Raw genomic sequence first — 14,589 nt, 5'->3', positions numbered from 1 at the left:
CAGAAATATTTATTAAATACATTTGCCTTATAGCAGCAGTGTTAATAATTTTATCACCGTAATCTAGAAATGGAACTGTAAATCACTGCGATTTATTTTATTCCTAACATAAAAAAAGACATCTTCCCTAAGGTCTTTATTGACTTCCTATGCTCTGTTCCCACTGAAATATAGTCATTTCTCTTTCCACTTCTCTTCATATGATTTTTAATGAGTATTCTAATTGCTGCCATGCTGTACCACTGAACCAGGAAGGCTGGTAGCCAAAGTTGTCCTGTCTTTCGATTGCAAAATCATAGTTCTGCCTCAAACAACCTCCCTAAAAGTTTTCCCAAGTTTCAACCACATTTTGGCCATCCAAAATTTTCAAGCTGCCTACAAGACAGGTTAGAAATACTAAATTCCTCGCACAAACCCTTCTATCCCCTCCCATGGGATGACAGGGATGGGGGGATGATGGGATGGGATTGATGGGATGGGATTCCTGAGTCCTTTTCTTTTTGTAGCCATTCCAACGCACCTCGAGGCAGCCATGGGAAGATAGCTGTTTCCCATAAGGGTCTGGGATTTGTCTCCTTCTGCCCTGCCCCCAGAGGGTCTGCTATAAAACAGGAGTGCATGTTCATTCCTCCTCCCTTCATGAGCAGTGCTGAGACACAATGGAGCACATAAAGGAGCCGTGCTTTGCTACCAGTACTACAGACACCTGCCTCTGGAAAACTAGCAAGGAGTGAGAAGAAGACAGTTTGCACTTTACATGGAGTCCCTCTTCCTGCAAAAACAGGAGCAGCTTGACCAGCAAGAGTTAATGCTTTTGGGCTGGGTGTTAACACCAGTTCTGCACTCTCTCTTGTGCACTTTTCTGCACAAGGTGGCTTTGTCATGTCAGGAGTAGCTCACCCTCATATAGCTCCTAAAAATCACTTACATATGACCGGTCCCCTATGACGAGTCCTCTATCTCCCTTTTGTTTTCTTTCTTCTTTTTAAAATCTGTTCCTCAGTAATAAGCTAACTACATGGCAGTTGTTCAAATGATTTTTTCGCTCTGTTGATTCAAAGATTTTCCATATCTTTTGTGGATTTATGGGTGTCTTATAAGCTTGGACGCTAGTGACTGCTCTGCACTGGGTGCAAGTATGAGCAAGAGTCCCAACATGTTTCAGTAGCATTGGGTGTGCAAGCACCAGCTGTGCCATTCCTGGCCTGCAGGTTTGACCCTTCCTGGGGGAAATCCTACACAGAAGCAAGGTTTCCCCTCCCTGGGTGAAGATGTGGATGTGTAGGGATAATAGTAATGGGCCTTCAAGGTGGGGGTTGTTGCCTGGCTCTTGGGTTTCTCTGTTCCTAGATGCAATGGCAACCCAAGCACACTTGGCAATGGTGCAAAGATTTGCAAGATCAAGACCACCAGAAGGCATTTGCTGTACGTGATGCTTTGGCTTTCCCTTAGAAGCAGCAGTCACACCCAACGTGTAATCACAGGAAACAGATATATCAGCTACACTTATGGTAACACCATAATGCCATTGTCCCCTGCCTATTTGCAAAGCTTCTGAACTCCTCCCAGAACAAAGCCAAAAGGTACTCAGTCTTCAGGAAAAAAGAAAGTGTAAAAAGAAAAGTTCAACTGATGAAGATTAAAAAAGAGCAGCATCACAGAAAAGAAAAGAAAGCATTAGCAGGATTCATTTAGCCATTTACCAAGTCTAAATGTAAAACAAACTCTAGTCAAACTTAAAATACTTATGTAAAAAAATTGCATATTGTCCCTCTAACGCTCAGCTCTCTCTCTCCCTCTGTTTTTCACTGGGTCAGAATAAATATACAGCTGCTGCTTTACAAGATTGTCTTCCCCTTTTTTTAAAAGAAAATAAAAGTTATGCTTCCTTCTTTTATTGCACTTGACCTCTTCTCTGAAAGCAGAAAGCAAGAATATTGCTCAACTGAGCCTTTGGCTGTGACCCTCAAATTGTTTGTTATGGCTGCACAGAAAAGCAAAGTCCAACATATGACCTTGAGGGTGATTTTATAAAAATCAATCAACTACTGTTATGATGGCCTCCCCACCAAGCAAAATAAATACAATTAAACCCATAATCACTTCTGTACAGTAATGTGCAAATTCAATGGGTCTCTTTAGGTGGAGTGAGGGAGAGGGGGGAGAAATATGTTGAGGCTATTTGATACTTTGTGGGAACATCAGAAGCACCATTCTTCTCAATTAACCCAGCAATTAGCCTCCACCTCACTGCCTGGAAAATAAATCTTTCTTTATCTGTCTTTACTTAAAAAAAAAAAAAAAAAGAAAAAAGGGAAAAGAAAGAGAGAAAAACTAAACTGGAGGCAACTCCCTCTGTCCCACAGGAGGGGAGAAACAGACAGACCAAATAATGAAAAAAAAAGGGACTATTAAGGAAAACAAACCTGATAATAAGGTGAGGGTTGTAATCTGCTGTGTGAGTAACTACAGGACCATCATGTCATTGGCAGAAGTGGTTTTGTGAAAAGAGATTTATCTTCTGAAGTACTTGGAAAATGATGGAGCGCGCACTCAAAAGGAAAGGAATTGGAAAGGTAATGTACTAACACTTCACTTTGTCAGGCGTTCTGGACTGGCTCATGTAATGCCACAGCCCACGTACTCAGAACATTTACTCTGGAAAGAAGCTGCATCATGCACTTCTGAAAAAAAGAACAATTAACGATGGAGTAGAGGATTGTGAGGATTGCTGTGTGAAGTTTCTCCTTCCCTCTGTCATGAACATTCACTCTTTCAGACATAGCAGCTTACATGCTTTCTCAAAAACCTCATTTTTAAAAAATCCTTCTAACATAGATGTTCTCATAATGCATAAAAGAGTTGTTGATTGTATTGGGTTTGTGTGGCAAGGTTTTGGTAGCAGGGGGGCTACAGGGGTGGTTTCTGTGAGAAGCTGCTAGAAGCTTCCCCTATGTCCAATGGAGCCAATGCCAGCCGGCTCCAAGATGGGCCCATTGCTGGCCAAGGCTGAGCCCATCAGCGACGGTGGCAGCACCTCTGGGATAACATATTTAAGAAGGGGGAAAAAAACCTGCTGCGCAACAAATGGCAGCCAGAGGAGAGAGGAGTGAGAATATGTGAGAGGAACAACTCTGCAGACACCCAGGTCAGTGAAGAAGGAGGGGGAGGAGGTGCTCCATGCACCTGAGCAGAGATTCCCCTGCAGCACGTGATGAAGACCATGGTGAGGCAGGCTGTGCCCCTGCAGCCCATGGAGGTCCTCGGTGGAGCAGATATCCCCTGCAGCCCATGGAGGACCCCATGCTGGAGCAGGTGGATGCCCGAAGGAGGCTGTGACCCCGTGGGAAGCCCGCACTGGAGCAGGCTCCTGGCAGGACCTGTGGACCCGTGGAGAGAGAAGCCCACGCTGGAGCAGGTTTGCTGGCAGGACTTGTGACCCTGTGGGGGACCCACGCTGGAGCAGTCTGTTCCTGAAGGACTGCACCCCATGGAAGGGACCCACGCTGGAGCAGTTCATGAAGAACTGCAGCCCATGGGAAGGACTCACGTTGGAGAAGTTTGTGGAGGACTGTCTCCCGTGGGAGAGACCCCACGCTGGAGCAGGGGAGGAGTGTGAGGAGTCCTCCCCTGAAGAGGAAGGAGCGGCAGAGACAACGTGTGATGAATTGACCGCAACCCCCATTCCCCGTCCCCCTGCACCACTGCGGGGGAGGAGGTAGAGAATTCGGGAGTGAAGTTGAGCCCAGGAAGAAGGGAGGGGTGGGAGAATGTGTTTTAAGATTTGGTTTTATTTCTCATTATCCTACTCTGATTTGATTGGTAATAAATTAATTTCCCCAAGACGAGTCTGGTTTGCCCGTGACAGTAATTGGTGAGTGATCTCTCCCTGTCCTTATCTCAACCCACGAGCCTTTCATTGTATTTTCTCTCCCCTGTCCAGCTGAGGAGGGGAGTGATAGAGCGGCTTTGGTGGGCACCTGGTGTCCGGCCAGGGTCAGCCCACCACACTGATATTTCTCATTTAGGTTGTGATTTAGAGCACTCTAGAGATTTCCTGAACTCAGAGGGAGGCAAAGTCCCCATTCCAAAGCACACCTGTTACATGGAGGGCTTTTTTATTATCATCTTTTGAGGCCACACTTTGCATTCACTGTCGATATATTTTTTTCTAATGAACAGCTCATTAGGGAGCTAGGATAAAAGTATCGCCAGATTTAATTCTACTTCTTTATGTAAAGTTGAATGAAGCATTAAAGCAAGCAAACTACAAGAAAGGTGCTGGATAGTCTCAAGAGGTTTTTTTTTTTAATAATCAATAATAGAAGACGTTAGGAAATTGTCTTACATATCACTGGTGTGTCACACTCCTCAACTACCAGAAAACTTCCTCTACATGGAAGAGGATTTGCAGATTGAAAGGTCATCTCCTCATCTGGACTACTGTCTCCCATCACTGTGCAGGGAAGATCTACTCTGCTTGTGCTGTGGGCACACCGTGGCCATGTATAACTAATATTCCCACAGCCTTCAGCTTGCTCTTACCAGTTCCTCTCCCTTGGTGTTTCACATGACAAAGCCACAGAAACCCCCATGAGACAGGCTTAAGCTGAGAAGTTATATTCCTGGCAAGCATCCCTGTGTGGCAAACAGCAGGAGGCAACTGCTGGAGCTGGAATATCTTTACTGAAACAACTGATCCTGCACAACAAGGCTGCAGTGTGCTGGCAGCCCACTTATTGCTCATTCTCTGGCTCCAAGGGTGTGCCTGGTGGGGCCTCTAAGCAGGAAAAAAAAACAAAGATCCTCCTGTGTACGGGAAGAAGAATACAGAGTTTATGAGCCTTAAATAAGAACAATCGATTATTTCATGGACCTGTCTCCTGCACCCTTTTGACATGCTCACATGACTTTCAGATGAGCCATAAAAGTTGATTGCAGGCTGGACCACTGCCGAACAAGATGCAAAGGAGAAAAGAAGTTTGTTATATTAGTTCCATCCCAAAGGCTGTGTGAACCAAGAGTCCAAAACTCATTCTCCACTTCCCTGCATATGTTCCTCCACGTTCATAATACATAGGTACATGTCCCAAAATAGCTGTGAATTCAAATGCCTGTGTATTTCTACCAGGACACCCCTAACATGCTAAAAAGTTAAGCTTGTGTACCAGCATTTTGTTGGACGGAGACCTTAATCTGTCCCTGGGAGAGGAACCGGCAGCTGCTTGAGTACTCTCAGACAGAAACTGTCTCCCAAGCTGACAAGCCTGTTTTTTCTGGCTTTCTGCACTCAGAATCACAGAATCACAGAATCGTATAGGTTGGAAAAGACCTTTAAGATCATCGAGTCCAACCGTAAACCTAACACTACCAAGACCACCACTACACCGTGTCCCTAAGCACCTCATCCAAATGTCTTTTAAATACTTCCAGGGATGGTGACTCAACCACTTCCCTGGGCAGCCTCTCCCAATGCTTGATAACCCTTTCAGTGAAGTAAAATTTCCCAATATCCAATCTAAACCTCCCCTGGCGCAACTTGAGGCCATTTCCTCTCGTCCTATCACTTGTTACCTGGGAGAAGAGACCGACCCCCACCTCTCTACAACCTCCTTTCAGGTAGTTGTAGAGAGCGATGAGGTCTCCCCTCAGCCTCCTTTTCTCCAGGCTCAACAACCCCAGTTCCCTCAGCCGCTCCTCATCAGACTTGTGCTTAGACTTGTACATAAGACTTGTACATAAGACTCGTACTCACAACCATCTGTTCAAGTGTCATGTGCTCCCTTGTAAGCTGGTTGGGATCTTCCCTTAGAGCACAGGATCCAGGCAAAGGCAATTCAGATGGGCAGCCCAGAAGATGCTGCCATAGGTCTATCTCCCTCGAATAAGTCCTTCTACCTCTTCAGCTCTTAGGTAACCTCCAAGACAATTAGCAACACCTTTGATGCATTTGCAAGAGGAGAGCTAACTTGGTGGGGAAGAGGTATGAACACTCCTAGATGGCTTTGGTAGCATGTTTCACAGCCTATCATCTAGGATCTAATGAAGGAAGCTTCCAGGTAAGCCTTGTGAAGGCATCAGGGTAAGCCTCACATATAGAGGTGTGATTAAAAAATAGGTCCTTGGGCTATTATTTCAAGCCTACAGGTGATGGACACACATTAAGTGCTTCACCCTCAGGAAGGGAAGGGGGCACTGGGGAAGGCACAGGAGCACTGTTTTGGGGAGCAGGATTATGTTTCTGCTCACCTAGAGCCTGCCTGGGTGACCATTAGACGAGAGTGTTTCTACTTACTATGGCCCTCCACCCACAGTTTTCTCATTTCAAGCTGATTTCTGGCATTTGAAATGAAAGATATTACAGATTGGGTTTCTCTCTTAAAGTCTAGCACAGTGGATTGGACCTTGGTCTTAGCAACAGCCTATTCCTACAACAAAACTATCATAATGCACAGTCTGTCAAGCCATCAGAGGAAGAGGGGATACCTCAAAACTTAAGAAATCTGACTGCAATCCTGTTATACAGCACACTTAGTCTGTAGTTCTGGGCTCATGATACAGACTCATGCCTTTGAAGGTATTTATTTGCATTTAAAAACCTTAAGAAGACCTGGACCTCAGTTCCCAGCCTTCACAGGTCACAACTGCTGTATTTCTGTACCATATAGAAGTGTGTAAGGACAGATCTACTAACGGGACAAAGCTGCTACAGTAATGAGGGCCTGATTAGTGTCCAGGACAGGTGGAGGCAGACTCAGCGGATCTTTCCATCCCATGGTTAGAGGCAGCATCTTCTTCCCAAAAGGGATATGTCCCCTCCTTCCATGCCAGCAACCGGAGGAAGGGGATGGTGCTGCCTCAGGTTTCAGCCTGGTCTCTGCGGGAGCTGTGTGCGGTTCTTCGGCTGAGATTAGCTTCCACCGATCTGCTCATCCTGCAATGCCCTAGAGAAGTCTCAAGAGCTGCCAAAGTTGCGGGAAAATCAATTTAATTGGCAAGCAAGAGCCCTGGCAGTCTAATGCACATGCTGTAAGCCCATCCGAAAGAGGATGGGAAAGAGAAATGTGCAGCCCGTACCCAAACATGAACCAGGGTTTATGGCTAGGGGAACAACTGAAAAAACATCAAATTTTTACAGATTCAGGGCCTTAAAACACTTCCTTCAGGAACGTCCAGCTCTGTGAGTTGCACTCTACTGAATAACACTGAATTCCTGCGAAAAAATGTACTAGCAAATTAAAGAACTGATGCCTTTGATTTTTTTCCATGAAAACAGCTGGGGCTTTAAGGCTCTGAGACCATAATTATTGCAGACTTGGTATACCTCACTGTAACAACGTAGGAAACTATCACACAGTGGAAGGGAGAAATAGGGCTGACTTTTCTTCCTTTTAAATCTCAATTAAAAAATACATTGGATGAAATTTCCCATTAGCTGGTACTATTTGTACATCCCATGTTCTTTCTTTAATTAAAAAACATGCTTATTGCAATACTGCCAGAATCGCTTTTACGGTATTTTAATTGTAATGTCTCTGCCTGATTAAAAAAAGAAAATATGAACTAGAAACTGCCTGCAAAAAGTATCACAATGCACATCCCAAATGGGTTGAGCAAAATGGCATAGAAAACACCGCAACACAAGCAGTTTCCAACTGTGCCTACTGACAAGGGATTTTAAACTGGGTTTAAGGACGCCATAGACATGATGCCACAGACAGGAAAACAGAGCGAAAAGCTTTTTCCCTCTTTCAGCAAATTCAAACCCAGTCTTTATCAGCAGTGACTGAAGCACTAGTTATGTGACAACTACTTATGCAGGTGTATCAGCTAATATTTGATGCTCTTTGCTAATAGCATCAAAGCCTAGGAAAAAGTCAAGCAAAAGCAATATTTGGATTTCCCTCCTCCCCAGATCTACTCATAGGATCCATTCTAGCCACAGCCTGATCTGAGTGTGGATTACAAGAGATCAAAAATATTGATGGATAAGCATCGCTTTTTGGACACGGGTTCAAAAGCAGATAATGACTGACAATGTCATGAGTACCTTTTGGGCTTGTCAGTTCTCTTTTTTTTTTTTTTCCTGGGATCTCATAGTTTGAAAAAAAGAAGTCCATATTAGCTGTGGTATTTTGGAAACTGGGTGCACAGTTTTTAGAGCCAGATGAAGTGGGTCAGACCTTTTCAAAACCTCAGCCTGGAGTCTGACCATGGAAGAAGGAACTGGCATCCTGGTTTCAGCAGGACTGCCAAGATGCAGCAAAGCCTACAAGTGAGAGGAAGAGCTGTGACAAGTGATATTTAGGCTTTTCTAGAGTAGGGGCCAAAGCAATCTTCTCCCTTATGTCTGCAAGGATGGCCATCTCAAAGTTGCCGTTGCAAAGGCAACTGGAGATCTTCAACCCCACCAGGGTATACTGGCAGCATCACCCCAAAATTCATCCCCAAGGTACTCCTGAAAGACCAGCAGCTTTTCTGGTCTCCAGACCTCCCTAGAGCACTATAAATTCAGACAAAGGCAATAGCACATGTCTGAGGTATCAACCCATCAAACACAAAGGAGTTACTTTAGTGTAAGCTCTGCGCAAAGAAAATTTCCATCTGTCCTGGATTATCATAAATATTTCCATACTTGTGATGCTGGGATTACAAAAATAACTGCAATCTGCTGAATTTACAGAGTTATCTACAATCTCTCTATCTTGTATCTCTTCCCCAATCAGTATTGTCTGAGCAGTTTCACAGTCTGGCTATTAAACTTTCCACTGCCGATAACCACGTGTTCATGCTCTGCTCGTTGCGGGGGAAGCAGAAGCTGCTGAGCCCTCATAGCAGTGAGCAGGACCCAGATGCCTAATCCTATTTCTTTATTGCTTTGGCCTCCAGATCTTCTGTCCAGACAGTCTGGTCACTACCAGAACCACTATATGTATTTGACTATATGTTAATACAGCCAAAGCAGGGTCACTTTAAGGCTGCACATGCAGCTGACAACCTTGTTATAATACTCTCTAAACAATTTCTACAACATGGAAATCATCATAAGGAGAGACCACAGGGGCAGTATTCAAAATCCTCATGGTGTCCTAACAAAGCAGAATTTCGAGAAATGGACCTGTAAACATATGTTGGGTTTGCTGGACACAGCAACAGAAAATGGGCAGTACAGCGTCTTTGCACAGGAGTGGACTCAGCAGCATTACAGTTTTTCTTCATCCATAAAGTCTGCTATATTTTCAGCTTGTGAGTGCACAGGCAGCCTGATGCTGAGTCATGAAAGCCAAAGGGAGCAGAACTACAACTTAATCACATTCTCCAGCTCTAACTAAGAAAAACTGTCCAACTAGAATAGGAATGGGATGCTTCAACCAAAGCACATATCGACACCCGCCTACAGGTTAGGGGCTTATTGTCATGCCCATTCTGCAGTTAGGTTTGCTTGGCAATTATTTGACGTGTTCACAGGCTCAGTGGTTGCTACTCTAAGGGATCACCGAACTGTGATTCATCTTAAGATGTGTATCTATAATATTTAAGGTGAACAAGTCTTTGGTAGCGTGTGTTCCTCTCTATCAATACAGGACCCTAAACAACTCCCTTGCGCTGGACAACTTAAAGAAAGGTAAGGTTAGGAAAGATGAATCCAACACAGTCTCAGATCAGAGTAGATCTCAGCATGTCTTGACTCCAAATCTAACCAAGGCTAAATAGCTAGCAGCACCTATGTAAGTGGGGATGGATGCAACAAGGAAACTTCAGCAAAGATGAAGCTCAGATAAACAATTACCATGTAGGTTTCTGCTTCTAAAATGTTTGGTCCCTATGTTTGGCATGTAGCAATGCAGAAAATAATAGCGTCTAGAATATTTTAATGCTGCTTTCCTAAATGAATCTACATTATAAACCAAGCTTCTTGGAAAATGTGATAAAGGGGAGAAATTATTTGAATGTCAGATGAGCCGAAGCCATAAAGATGCTGCTCCAGACTTCATTAAATTCAGTCAGACCTCCGTTTGCTTCATGAGTGCTGACTCACAGATCAAATGTGCCTCTGAGTAGGCCCAAAGTTCAAAGAGTTTCTGCTGCAATATTTTGCCCCAATTCTTCACAAAGTCAGAGACTGAACCCCAAAATACTCATCCAGATTTGCAACCAAAAGTCTCAGAAATCTGGGGCTCTGACCTATCTCCTCTACTATATGTCATAACCACACCGGGATTAAGAAGAATCTTGCATCACCCAGATTTAGGATTTTCATTGGGAAAGAGAGGGAAGAAAATTGTACTAAAACATTTCACATTTTTTTAAATCTCAAATTCTTACTTTTTTTTTTTTGTTTTTAAGCAAGAATGATGCTTGGTGTAGCAATTCTTGAAAATCTCTGAATCTAGACTGAGCAAGTTCAATCTTTTTTGGACATGTTCTCACAATAGGGATAAACTTGCAAAGTTTTTTCTTTATAGAATGATCATTCAAAGTTAGACTAAAATATAATTGTCAAATGCATGTTTTTCATCATCATCTCAATGAAAAACTAGTACTTTTAACATTCTTTTAATATAAAATAATTTTTACCAGCAAGGAAGATCCAGGCCCTTAAACATATAAAAACTCCTCTCTCCATTTTTTGAGCTCCATTTGAGCAGAGGCTTACACATAGGTTTAACTTCAAGCAAGCAATTTCACCAGAACAACTCATTCACTTAATGCCAAGCATGTGCACAATAGTTTTCATAACCAGGGCCTAATTTCCAGGGAGGAATATTTCTGGCCCTGAATGGCAAGTAATTTTAATTCTTACTTTGACACCCACAGAGATATACCTCCTGACACTTATGCTGAATCTACCCCAGGGTACGTGAACCCTACAAACCCAGTGTTTCCCCCATAATTGTGCTTGGTTATTTACTCTCCGCCAGCCGTGCTCTAGGATCTTGGATTATTTATTACATTCGGTAGCTGTGGCCTGTAATTCTGTAACATCATTAATTTTGTAAAGGCTTTTGCAACACACTTGCCTCAAAGATGCCAAACAAAACAGAGTTGATTATTCTTATCAGCACTGCCATTATCACTGAACGCCACTCAGGATAGCAGCGCTTTCAGTAGCTGGGGGAAAGAAAAAGAAAAAAAAAAGCCTTCCTACTCGTATTGTCATTATGCCTCAAACAGCATAAACGATGCCTTCTGCATACATAATAATTAAACGCTTTCCCCGTCCCCCATTACTGTCCTGTTGTATCTACCGAGAGCAGACCCAGCCTGCCTGAACCAGGTGTCTCCTTCGATGTAGGAGCTGGGCAAGGGAAGGGGAGATCACGACCATGAAAAACTCCAGCCCTGGAGGAAGAAGAGCACTGAACCCCCCCTTCTGCAGACCTTTGAGATGCAGCAGGTTGAGCTTGGCGGTGGCGGTCCCCAGCAGCAGGGTCCGACCTTCTTCTATCGTGACGTTATCGCCACCTCGCGGCTGGTGGCCAGCAGGCCAGCTGGAGTCCTCGTCCCATCGGCCACAAAACTGGAGGGCAAGCTGGAAAGAAAAAGACCCAGAGAGGTTCAAAACTCACCCCTTCACACCCTTCAGGAAGCCAGCTTGCTGAGAGCAAGGCGGAGGAGATGCCAACGCCATGCTGGCTACTTTCTCGGTGGGACCCCGCATAGACCGAAGGGATGGAGGGACATTGGGGCTGGAGAGGTTCTTGGCTTCCAGAAATGCCTGTCGCTATTTGGGGATTGCCTCTTGTCTTGTTCTGCTCTGAGTAACAAGGGGCTTGCTACAGGTCTGGCTGCGGAAAGTCCGCAGGTTTCCTGGTGTGTGTCTCTCTCTGCCTCCCGAAAAGCAGAACTGCACGTTAATTCCTGGCAATGTCATAAAAATAGCCTGAAGAGTTTAGAATTAAAACATCCAGCTAGATGGGCAATAATTTGCTTTACAGGATTTTTCAAAGGCTGTCCTGCCACTCATCCACATGTAGAGAGACATTCCTCCTTTCAAATACCTTTTTAGCTCTCTCAGTTTACCCAGTCTTATTATCACTGCTCCTTTCATGGCTTGCACATCAGCTCCAAATAAAGCACTGATTAACTTGAAAACAGCAAATAGACTGACTCGTGATGAGCAATGGCAAAATGACGTCTCCCTATTTCAAGTCATGCTTCCTCCTTACCTCTAAACTTTAAGCATGCACTTCGCAGTGAAAGTTTGACCGATTTCATGAGGAATGTGTGCATATTTTTGCATGGACATACGTGCACAAGTGTGGACATAGGCATTTGTAACATATTCTTTGGACTCACATGTGAACTAGCAAAAACAGCCTCAACTCATCTGATGGGGGGGGAACCAGACATGGAAATATTTGTGGTTCTCACTGGGTTGTGCTAATCCAAAACAGCAGTGGAAAGAATAACCTCAATACAAAAGCAAAATATAGTTACTCCATTTTCAATCAGACCACATCATGTGCATTAAAGCTTTTGCTCCAGAGCTGTGGTTTAGGTGAATCGATACCGGTGGTGTTATGATAGTTATTCTTTCAACTGTGCTATTGTCAGTTTTAGCTTTATGTGCCTGATGTTTTATACAATGTTTCTCATAGCACCTAGAGCAATCAGATAACTATTGTATAGTAACTACTGTCCTAATTATTTGCACCAGGGAATGGGTGTTGGTTCCCAGGCTAAATGATGCAACTGGTTTATGTTCATCCTGTCTGTAGGGTATGGATGCTGGTATTTTCTATCCCCTGACCCATTCTATGATTTCCATACAAAGGGAATTACTTGGTTCAATTTAGAGTGAAGCCTGGGACTGAATTAACACACACGCAGTGAAAACATCTGGGGAACTAAGTCCCCAGCATCAGAGGGAGTGAACCACTTCATCATTACAGAAGTACAGATAAGCCTTCACATCTGTACACAACTGTTACAGAGAGTACAATTTCTCCATGGTTGCTAAGTGTAATAGGATGACAAGTTTCATCTTCATTACTTGCAAACATATATTTATATATTTCAGAGATTTAGGACAGAATTCCAGCTGAAAGGATAGATATCTTTATCCACTGTCTTTCCAGAGAGGCTGTGAATTACTCTTCACTGATAGTGCTTTGAACCAGATTATACACAATATACAAGGGTATACAATAGATCCACTGAAAAAGAAGCTAATTAAACTTGTTTTTATCTCAGAGCAGGGGACAGAGGAGGGTACAGTTCATTGAAAGGCACATATTTCCCAGATACACTGCTTATCCAGCCAACTGTATCACAAAATTGCATATTCCATAAATTCCTGTCTGGCATAACCTCAACCAATGCTGCTAGCAAAACACTGCGTCATACAGTTGTGAAATGGTAGGATCCATCAGAACGTTTTACTGAGAAGGTTCATTAAATGGCTTGAAGTCACTCTGATGTCACTCTAACCCTCTGAAGTCACTTAGAAGCCTCCAATTAACTCTAATGGGAAAGCAAGGGCATAAGAAATATACAAGGTTGTTCTTGCTAGCACCAAAAACTTAGTGAACTGTTGGTAGAAGTCTTCCAAGAGTTAAGAAAAATAAACTCCACTTCTGAATTTTACTTTTTTTTTTTTAAGATGGTTCCCCTTTCTAACTAGAAAACACCCTAGTTCTTCATGTGAGGTTCTCTTTATATAACATCCATGTTTAAGTTATTCATGCTAGGTTTCTGCTATCACCTTTTAGAAGACTCCGTACCCATTCTGTTCTATCAATACCCTCTGGCTTAAAAGCTAGTAGTTCATACATGCCAGTGATCTCAAGGCACAAGAAATGGTTGAAACCATCTGGGAAACTAAGAACTATCGACCATCTTAAGAATGTAACTCAAAAAAGTTATAAATATGCTGAAACCAAGTGCTCTGTTATTTAGATAATACATGTGTCCACAGTAAGAGTTGTCCCTACACCATCAACCTAAACAAAGGCAGACAGATTTTATTGATCAAAGAAGGTTTACACAGAATGATTGCAAGAATGATTACACAGAGGCAGAAAATAATTTGGCCAAGGTCTTGAAAATCTCTGTCATTTCACCCAGTCTGTAACTAAAGGTTTCCAGTGAGAAGCTGCCTGGCTTAGTCTGCTGCCATGTGTAGCACCTGCACATGCACCTTTCAAGTGATTTCTGATTTGTTTTCTTTTTTCTTTTTTTTTTTAATAAAAGCAAACAGAAGAACATCAACTAATAACACAGGACCAAGAGATATTTATAATCACTTGTACCATCCTTGCATTATCATGGAGACAATAGATCTGAAGAATCTGTCTGAAGAGAGAAAAAAGGTTTTGCATACGGCAAGTACTTTAAATTACCACAGCGCAGAAGAATGTATAGGGGGGGTAGAGGGAAAGCAGGTCTGTAGTAATTAGGGAAAGACATTGAACTGATGGAGGGAAATGAGATAGTAGAAGATTTTATTTGGTGACCTTTCTCTTGCAGTCCTACACCCTTCCCTAAGATGAAAGAACATCTCCGTAAGATCTTTGAAAAAAGTAGTTGTGGTCTAGTGCAAGGCTAGTGAAATGGCCAACTGCCCTGAATCACAAGTACAGTTTG

General features: G+C 43.3%; 1 protein-coding gene across 1 annotated transcript in view; it reads right to left on the bottom strand.

The window, feature by feature from the left end:
• PKHD1 (PKHD1 ciliary IPT domain containing fibrocystin/polyductin) overlaps positions 1 to 14,589 on the bottom strand; it is a 269,688-nt gene that overhangs the window by 171,081 nt on the left and 84,018 nt on the right. Inside the window, exon 35 of the mRNA XM_072857760.1 lies at positions 11,383 to 11,533. Coding sequence (XP_072713861.1) covers positions 11,383 to 11,533 — 151 coding nt within the window. The remainder of the gene's footprint in view (positions 1 to 11,382; positions 11,534 to 14,589) is intronic.

The sequence above is a fragment of the Ciconia boyciana genome, chromosome 3, assembly GCF_034638445.1.
Source record: "Ciconia boyciana chromosome 3, ASM3463844v1, whole genome shotgun sequence".
In the NCBI taxonomy this organism is placed as follows: domain Eukaryota; kingdom Metazoa; phylum Chordata; class Aves; order Ciconiiformes; family Ciconiidae; genus Ciconia; species Ciconia boyciana.
The sequence above is the reverse complement of the archived record's forward strand: the minus strand, read 5'-3'. Positions and strand labels throughout refer to the sequence as shown.